We start from the raw sequence: 10,398 nt of genomic DNA, 5'->3' as shown, positions 1-10,398 counted from the left end.
AGATTTGTAGGCTGTTATTCACAGAAATGAATGCGGTTGTTACACCCAGTGCATGAAGACACGACTGTGAAATCTCCAGAAAACAGTGGAAATTACAGCTGTCTCTCAAATCTCCTGATGACCATTACTGAAGTTCTCACTCTCCTCTGTTTATAACAGCGGGAGAAGAAAGAGCTCTAACTGATATGTAATCTTTATTTAGTCTTGCTCATGTAGTGATGGGTCTGTCAGCATCATCATGGCCCAGAGACAACAGACTGCTCTGAGTTAATCATGACTGAACTAGTAAGCAGATAGTTACAGGAATCTAGTTTATGACTTTCAGCTCATTCTGAATGAGTAAAAAAAAGTTACACTGTGTCGATACTTAAATGTACACAAGTGTGTAAAAATAAAAGGTGAATGATTTGAACTAAAATTCGAAGGCAGGATATGTATTTTTTCAGTGTGCTCTGAACATTGTCACTCAAATTAGTGTTTACTGTTGGATTAGGGACAGACTAGTGTTCATACCTGTTCTAACCATGTCATTAAATTAAAACTGATTGAAATTGAGTTATTTTTCCTCAGATAAAGCTCAGAATCTCAGTGTAGCCCAGTAGGAGAGGAAAGATAATATATTCTCTTTCATTTCTGTTGGGTATGATGTTCTCAGTTTGTGGTGTTATGGAAAATGTTATTATATTTAGTATTTGTTTGTGCTTGGTTATGACAGGGCAGTACTTCATTTATATGTTCATTGTATTTCTGTTGTATGCGTAATTTCATTCAGGTCCAGGTCTTCATCAGGACTGGAAGAAGCTGGTCATGTGGAGGATAGAATGAGAGAGAACGGCATGAAGAGAGAGAAAACAAGAGCGTTGTGGTTAACAGTGTGTTGAAAGTTGCGTCGTGTATAGATAGCGGTTGTTAGTTCGATAACTTGAGATTAACTGTACTTGACAAAAGTGGAGGACATTGGACTTTCCAAAAAAACATCTAACACTGAATCAGCCAGGAGGCTGAATACCCGTTAGCTCAGTATCCATTAGCATTTCTGACACGGAGTGACCCAGACATTAACGGAGGCGAGCTCTCCCAGCAAACCAAAGTGAGTTTAAAAGCTGTGGCTAGGCCACAGAGACTCCAAGGATCTCACATACAGCGGTCCGAGTTGCCATGAAGCTCAGACTTCCTCTGACAATACTGGAAATCCTCACACTGACAACAAAGACATTGTGCCACCGTGACCGGAGTGCAGCCAGTTACTCCTAACCCGTGAGTGAGTTTTACTTCATTTAGCTCTTACAGTGACTGAAGCGGCCATTTGTTTTTAGGCCTGAATAAACACGAGTCGTGCATTGGGCCTGCAACTGCTCTAAGGAGTAGAAGTTTATTATGGTGTTTCTGTAGGTGAGCCCACAGTACCTGTAAATAGTATGTTCTTAAGGTTATTATAATACATACATGTTAAGTGCATATAAATAAGATCTGGTAGCCAAGTACATATTTGTGTTCTGCTGTTTTGAGTACAAATACAAGAGGTATAAACTTGTGTAGACTGCAGTAGACAAATATCAAGATAATAAAGGACTGTACAAGATCTTGAATCACCTCTGTGGACAGAACTGACCAGATCCTCCTGATGTAAATGAGAAACCTGCATGACCGAATCAGGTTAGGAATATGAGGAGAGAAGTTTAAATGGTTGTTCAGAACTAGCTCAAGGTGTCCTGTGTTGTCAGATGGTGTGATCCAATAGTTCTTCTGGGAGATCAATAAATCTTGACATGGGGAAGGATCTCCAGGGAAATACAGCAGCTCAGTGTTTCTGAGACTTAGTTTCAGCTGATGAGCTGTCATTCATGATGAGATGTCTGCTAGACATGCTGAGATCTGTGCAGAAACATAAGGTGCTGTAATTTATGGAGGAGGAAGAGAAAGAGTGGAGGACTCAGGAAGTGGGGGAGAGGTACAGTACAAATAGAGGGTGATATGCAGGGCAGGGAGAGCAAGAGTGCAGGATACAAAGTGAAAATCTGAAAAATACAGCAGGGTAACGCTGATACCTAGAGATGAGGAAGGATGGATGAGGACCAGGGCCAAAATGTTTATTTTGTGTCAGAAGGCAGTTGAAGAAGGTTATGTTATAGGAGTGCAAGAAAGAGATATGAGACAGAAGATAGAGACAGAAACTAAGGCTGAGAATAGATTAATAACAGTGACTGATATCAGAGACAGTAATGGTGGCAGGATTTGTGATAGACAATGATGAGTGAAAAAAAACTACTGATCTGACAGTAGTGGATGTGATGGACTGTGTGCAGTGTGGTGTGATGATTATTGAGAGATTTCTAATGTGAGTTGTGAGTTAGTGTGGTGTGGTTCCTCTCCTCCACAGAGTGTCATTGTGTCGTATCACATCCTCCAACTCAGCACCTGCAGTCGCTCCCAGCTGCAGCAGTGCAGCCTCTCTACAATCTGACTGAGGGAGGTTTTTGTACGACTCTATAACACTGTGTGAACACACCACCACTGTGGTAACTCTGACAGTAATAATCTCCTGCATCTTGAGTCTGGACTCCACTGATGGTCAGAGTGAAATCAGATCCAGATCCACTGCCACTGAAACGAGCTGGAAAACCCGACTGCAGCTGATTTACAAGTTTAATCAGGAGTTTAGGAGCTTCTCCAGGTTTCTGCTGATACCAGTGCAAATAATTGCTACTATACACTGCCTGGCTGGTTCTACAGTTGATGGTGACTGTTTCTCCTGGAAGAGCAGATTTCACTGCAGGAGTCTGAGTTACTGTGACTTGACCTCTGCATTCTGAAAAATACACAATAATGAAGCATGAAACTGAAATATAATAATATAGAATGAGTGTATTTGTATGAACAGACCATTGTAGAGATAAAATCTGAAGCAGTGTCTGACCTTGAGTCCAGAGGATCAGCGTCCAGATGAAGACGGGGATCAAAGTCATGGTAGCTGTGGGTGAAGTTGCTGTAGCAGCAGCTCTCAGTCATGAAGTGTTAAAGTCACAGCTCTATAAACACTCCCAGAGCACTGAAGCATGTGCTGCCAATGCAAAGTGTCCTCTAAGTATGGAGACGCCTTTACCACATCCCCCCAATCTTACTGTAAATCTCACACTACTACAGAGTTACTGTGTGAATTTAGCTTCTGGGTTCAGATGGAGATTTTCTGGAAAACACTTTTAGGTCTAAGATGCATAAATAAGTGAATTAGAGAGAGAAGCTTAAACTTTCACTGGATGGTGTTTGTACTGAATGTTAATGAGTTTCTCACTGTAGTGGATTTATGGTGGAAGAAGCAGCATCACTGTTGGCAGTGAGTAAATACACACTAATATTTTGGCGGTAAATTAATGATCAGATTATTGTAGGACTTAAACATCGTATCATAACTTTCTATCAGTCTACAGAAGGAGTGGAGAATTATTCTCACTTTAGCTCCACACATTCAGTCGTATATTGCAAATTTACCATTAGTACATCAGCAGTTTTACTCAGTGATGCATTATGGGTAAAACCTGTGCAATTGCAGATCTACATTTTGTGAACTTTCAGCTTTTAGTTTGTGTAATTTATTTGTGTGAATTACTCCCTAGCTGCATCCTCAGTTTAGACTGACAATCTTGATGTTTAAAAAGAGAAAAAACACAAAAACGTAATAAAAACAGTCAGAGAGTTAGTGTATTAATCAGCTGATGTGAACAGAAGTTGGTGTTTTGTAGCTGTTTTGTAATAAGAGGTTTAAATGGATGGAGAGAGCAGTGAGTTTAGAGCAGCAGGGTTTTTGTACGGCCACTAAACCTGTTTGCATCACTGTGGTGGACTTTCGGTGGAGGAACTAAACTGTCTGTGGGCCGTAAGTAACCTGTTTATTAATGACTGAAATGGAGTGCGTTCAGATTAATGACTGAAATGAAGTGTGTTCATATTAATGACGGAAATGCAGTGTGTTCAGATTAATGACTGAAATGCAGTGGGTTCAAAATAATTACTGAAATAGAGTGTGTTCAGATTAATGACTGAAATGCAGTGTGTTCAGATTAATGACTGAAATGGAGTGTGTTCAGATTAATGACTGAAATGGAGTGTGTTCAGATTAATGACTAAATTAAATTGTGTTCATTTTGTTTCTTATTTTAGAAGTTTGAGAAAATGTATCTGACTTTAGTGCGAGTAGCTCATTTTAATTTAAATCGACAAACAAAATAGAATTTGTTGTTTGTGTATATTACTTACTTTTTTTTGTTGAATTACACTAACTATATTTAACTATATTTAATATGTCAGAGACTGTGAGTCCATAAACAGAGTTAAATGTTGAGGCATAAACTGAATTTACTTAAATAATAAATAAGTTGTATTTTAAATGCCGTTTATTCATATTAAAAAATAATTGTAATATTTCCGATTATTGAATATACTGTACAGTTAGATTTGAACTTCCAGTGATCACAGTAAAATAAATCATTATAGATTTAAGATGTAAAAGTATTTGAATTGAATGTGAAACGTTTGTGATGCTCCACTGAACTCAGTTCTGCTCTGTAAGATATAAAGGGAAGTGAAACACACACAGCGAGCTGAAACGAAGCCTGAGTGACTGACAGCTGTGTCTTCCTTTCTCAATTGTGTGTGTGTGTGTGTGTGTGTGTGTGTGTGTGTGTGTAGGCCTCACCCAGCCCAGTGTGACAGTGTTGCCCCCCTCCAGTATGGAGCTGCAGCAGGAGAAGGTCACACTCGTGTGTGTGGCCTACAAGGGCTTCCCCTCGGACTGGAGGCTGAGCTGGAAGGTTGATGGGAACAGCTGGAGCTCGGGGGAGAGCCGCAGCACCGCAGTTCTGCAGACGGACGGCCTCTACAGCTGGAGCAGCACGCTGAACCTCCACCCGGAGCAGTGGAGGAACAAGGTGGTGACCTGTGAGGCCTCCAAGGACAACCAACCACCTGTGGTGAGCACAGTGAACACAGAGCAGTGCTGAGAGCTGTGAGCTCACACACACGTTACTCATCTCACCTTCTACTGCTTCACTGTGTGTTCCATGTGGCCTTTACTGCTCAAATGTCCCACTTTCATCATTTCATCTGAGTTATTGACATGTGAGCTCACGCACTCCTCACTTTAACTCAGCTCTTCTTCTCATCACCTAAATATGTGTTGAGTGTGTGTATCACTGCAATGTCCTGCTTTGAATTATTAATAAAAGCCTTTTTGAATCAGTAAACACTTTTGCTGCACATTATTGATTATGCACATCGTACACAAATCACCAATGCATCTCTCAGTATATGAAAAATACATAATAATAATAATAATAATAATAATAATAATAATAACACTTTGTTTTACACCATATACATACATACATACATATACACACACACACACACACACACACACACACACACACATATATATACATATATATATATATATATATATATATATATATATATATATATATATATATATATATATATATATATATATATATATAACCTTTGGCTGTAGAATTTTCTAAGTGTCCTATATTTTGAATTGTCTTCAGCCTGAACTAATCGAGAGAAAACATCTACACTGATGATGTGGTTGAGTGAGAATAAAGTTGTAAAGCATTTTTGTTTAAAAGAGCTTGTGGGAAATTTCATGTTACTTTCACCCATCTGCTAGTTGGGGACTGGTGTGATGGTGTTGGAAATGCTGTTACACCTAGTGTATTAATCACGTCTGTTCCCCTGTATGTTACTCACACTGAAGTGTAATAAATATTCAGTTACAAAAAATCACAATTATTCCTTATACAGTGAATTTCCCCATACCAAGAGACACGTTACACTTTAAACATCAGTATGTACCTAGAATGTATTAGTTAGCCCACAGCTTCCAATCCCTGGTCCAGGAGTGTTCCCTGTCCTACACATTTTAGTGTTTTGTCTGCAGTAACACACTGAAGCGCTGAAATGTGCAGGACTGGGGTTACTGGGGTGGACAATGGGTAGACCAGGGTTAGGAACCTGTGAATCAGCCACTATCAGTACACCATGAACACTGATCAAGCATGTGGTACCTCAAACAGCAAGAAATTACACAGAAGTGAGGAGAAACACTAATATCTTTGTTGTTGAAATAGGTTCATGTGATCCAGGGGAAACAAAACCAGGGAGCAGGTAACATTCCCTGAGTCTCACAGCTGATCCTTACTCAGAATTCATCCTCCAGTCTGAAATGTCCCTCTACTGAGAAAAATGCTAGTGTAGCTAATCCATCCATCCATCCATTATCTATACCACAGGGTCAGAGAGAACCTGGAGACTATCCCAGGGAGCACAAGGCAGGGTACACCCAGGACAGCTTACCAATCCATTGCAGAGCACATTCACACACCCATTCATGCACTACAGACATCTTGGACATGCCAATCAGCCTACCATGCATGTCTTTAGACTGGGGGAGGAAACCAGAGTACTCAGAGGAAACTCCACACACAGGGCAGCAGTGGGAATCGAACCCCCAACCCTGGCGGAATGATCCGAACATGTTAAACACTGAACCACTGTGCACCCCATGCTATATGTTCAAAGGACTGTACAATGACATTGTGTCGGGATCGGGAGAAAAATACTAAAGTAAAAGTAAAGAAGTTTTAATCAAAATCAAAGAGTAAACACACTAGAGTATTAAAAAAAAAGTTCCTCAACTGTCTGTGTATCTTCTAAATTGTGCTGATGTTTACATTACTGCTCTAACATAATACTTCATTTAGTTTTCAAATCATAAAACATTATATTGTTATATTTAATAAAAAATAAGCATACAATTTTATGTAGAAATGAACTATTCTTTCTGTGTAGTAGTTTGTCTCTTTCACTTCCACTAGCAGTTGATTTGTATATATAGTGCATATTTAAGGTATTGCACTACAACACATAATATGACTATATCTATAGTCTATATAGGGTCAATAGGAGGGGGAAATCCTGTCCATACCCAGCTTGGAAAAAAACATAAAGGCACTGATGTTCATTTACTGAAGTGGTGTGCAGGAAGTGTTCATCTGTTATTATTTGTTGGCAATGTAATGATGTCTTGTATTTTTTTTTTTCTCATGTTACTGTATAATGTTGGCAAAACTGTTTGTTATCTCAAATAGTGGATTTGTGTGTTACTGTAAATAAATTACTGAATAAATTATTGCAAAAAAGGTTGAATAAAGTTAACATTTTAAATTAATGGGGTAAAAAAACATGTCGTCATAGGAGGGGTGCGGGGGAGGGCCTCCAAACATCTAGAACCGGCCTTGGGCGGGTGTGTGTGTGTGTGTGTGTGGATCACGTCTATCTACAGGATATTAGGTGAAGAGTGAGTTTATATAAAGGGAGTGAATATAGATAGACTAATATCACATAGAACTATTTTTCACAGTTTGCACCATGACAGTTTAAAACATCAGGAAACTATTTATCTGACAGTAGTGGACGTGATGGACTGTGTGCCGTGTGGTGTGATGATTATTGAGAGATTTCTAATGTGAGTTGTGAGTTAGTGTGGTGTGATTCTTCTCCTCCACAGAGTGTCAGTGTGTTGTATCACATCCTCCAACTCAGCACCTGCAGTCGCTCCCAGCTGCAGCAGTGCAGTCTCTCTACACTCTGACTGAGGGAGGTTTTTGTACGATGCTATAACACTGTGTGAACCAGTAGCCAGTGATTGAATGGTGACTCTGACAGTAATAATCTCCTGCATCTTCAGTCTGGACTCCACTGATGGTCAGAGTGAAATCAGATCCAGATCCACTGCCACTGAAACGAGCTGGAATACCCGACTGTAGCTGATTCGCAAACTTAATCAGGAGTTTAGGAGCTTCTCCAGGTTTCTGCTGATACCAGTGTAACCGGTTACCGTATGAGCTGTGAGAAGACACTGCCTGACTGGTTCTACAGTTGATGGTGACTGTTTCTCCTGGAAGAGCAGATTTCACTGCAGGAGTCTGAGTTACTGTGGCTTGACCTCTGCATTCTGAAAAAAAATATTTTTAATGTAACAAATTTTAAGTTAGTGAAATATTATAATAGAAACAATGAGTGTATTTGTATGAACAGATCATTGTAGAGATAAAATCTGAAGCAGTGTCTGACCTTGAGTCCAGAGGATCAGTGTCCAGATGAAGACGGGGATCAAAGTCATGGTAGCTGTGGGTGAAGTTGCTGTAGCAGCAGCTCTCAGTCATGAAGTGTTAAAGTCACAGCGCTATAAACACTCCCAGAGCACTGAAGCATGAGATTTGAATGCAGAAAACATTTTCACAACGGACATGATGCAAACAGAACTGAAACCAGTACGACAAAAAAAACCCTAATTTCTCAGAATTTGTATTTGCTGTGTTTTCCTTATTAAATCAAGCATTTTAAATAGAGGTACAACACTATATGCTTTATACTTTATCAAAACAACTTCATATGAACTGTTTCCTGTTTGCACAAAATCTGTCAACATAAGCACTTCTCTTTGTGGAAGGTGTTCACTCTTGTTTTTATTTCAATTAGAAATCTCAACACTATTTAAAAATCTCTCACAATTCCCTGGCTGCTGGCTTGTAAAACAACAACACTAGGAAGTAGGGGTGTAACGATACATTCTCCAAGATTCGATTCACGATACTGGATTCACGATTCGATTCAATTTGATTTCGAACAAAACTTTAATGAAGAAAAAAACTGACTTAAAAGATTCCCTTTTTTAATTCTGAATAATAAAGAAGGCAAAACAATGTGCATTTTTTTCTGGATGAGACGAAATGAATCAAAAATGACTAGGAACAGAGGTTTAATATGGTAAACAAAATGCACTACAGGTTATCTTAAAAATGAATAAATTGATAAATTCTCTCCGTAGCAGCGACTGAGGCGTTATCTTACCCTGGAGATAGAGCTCCAAAGGTGGCTAAAGTGCAGCCTCTTCTTTGGGCACGGTGAGTCGATGGTGTCATCTGAAGGCTACTTAAGAGCTCTGTTTAACTCTTATAACCTGGTTGTGTAACACACATCAGTCTGAACCGGATTTTGCAGTCTTTTTGTGATTGTTGTGGCCAAAAATGCTCGATTTTGCTGCTGGTTTTTAAAAAAATTATTTGTGGAGTTTTTGTGCTTTTTTGCAGAAAAATACTTGAATTGGCGAAACTGCAATCGCACAAAATTGTTTTGCACGGTCTTTCACAGTGATGTTTGTTGTTAAATGAGACCTTTTTGCTGCGATATTGTCTGATGCATGTGAATCGATGACAGCTTTGACTGAATGTGTGTTGTGATGACGTCACATGACGTGTCTTGGCCCAAATCTGCAGAAAATCTGTGGAAATTTTGTCGCAACCTCCTCCGAATATTGTGGCGTTTCCGTGATTTTGGGCTCATTTCTTTGATTGCAAAATCCTGCAGGGACTGACAAATGTGTCATCAATACTGACTTGTGCTAGTGAGGTAAAATTTCAAAACTCTGTTAGAAAGGAGAGAGAGACCATGTGAAAAAAAAAGAAAAGAAAAGAAAAACACAAGAACAACTTTAAATTTCACTGTAGGCTACAAACAAGTTTTATTCTAGGTGACGGGGTAAAAAAATAAATAAAAAATAAAAAAGACAAAAAGAAAGCATCAAACTCACATATGTACATAATGAAAAACAAAAAGAAAGAAGAAAGGAAAAGACAAGACACTACAAGCCTGATTGCTCCTGAAGGAACTATTGTGATGACTGCTCAATTCACTGCGACAGAGAGTATTTAAACAGTGACAAGCATCCATCCGATTGGCACCCTGTCCACCGATCTCTGGGTGTTTGGTGCACTGATGCCTCCTCAGTTTGCAGGGCTTCATGCGTTCATTCGCTAGTCTCTCACCACAGATTACACACTCAGTTCTCACTTTGTCCATTGCTTCAATGAAACCAAATTCGAGATAACTGTCCAAATAAATCCTTGTTCCCTTTCAAAGGGAACTCGACGTTGCGTTTAGTATAACACTATGGGAGCGCCTCTCGCGCGCAACCGGCATCTGAAGCTTGTGTAAAATCATGCCTATTTATAGGCCTGCCATGATCAGGTGACGACGCAATTAAGCACGTCACGTGATATCAATATGGCACCTGTGAACCGCGTCATCAGCCTCTATTATTTTCAGCAATAGACTGCATGTCAGTTGTTTGTGTAAAGAAACAAAAAGACGCTTCATTTCCTCGCTATGTTTTCTCAAAATCTCAGTACTTTTCTATCCCTTTTAAAAAAAGAGAAGAAAAAAAGGAATGAGCGAGAGAGAAACATGAGTGAGAGAATTCAGGAAGTGTGTTATGGCTTGCTCCCGTTTCATCACGAGGAATAGTGCACATTTTCTGGG

The 10,398-nt window shown here is 39.4% G+C and overlaps 2 gene segments (V, D, J or C); one reads left to right on the top strand and one right to left on the bottom strand.

The window, feature by feature from the left end:
• The first annotated feature begins 1,904 nt into the window (after positions 1–1,904).
• LOC128634962 (Ig kappa-b4 chain C region-like) lies at positions 1,905–5,234 on the top strand. The segment is given in 3 exon segments: positions 1,905–1,951; positions 3,795–3,874; positions 4,687–5,234. Coding segments are annotated over 3 exon segments (438 nt in total).
• Positions 5,235–7,658: 2,424 nt separating this feature from the next.
• Positions 7,659–8,340, bottom strand: LOC108274615 (immunoglobulin kappa variable 6D-21-like). The segment is given in 2 exon segments: positions 7,659–8,032; positions 8,152–8,340. Coding segments are annotated over 2 exon segments (423 nt in total).
• Positions 8,341–10,398: the final 2,058 nt, after the last annotated feature.

This window comes from Ictalurus punctatus, chromosome 14 (assembly GCF_001660625.3).
Source record: "Ictalurus punctatus breed USDA103 chromosome 14, Coco_2.0, whole genome shotgun sequence".
Lineage (NCBI taxonomy): Eukaryota > Metazoa > Chordata > Actinopteri > Siluriformes > Ictaluridae > Ictalurus > Ictalurus punctatus.
The sequence above is the reverse complement of the archived record's forward strand: the minus strand, read 5'-3'. Positions and strand labels throughout refer to the sequence as shown.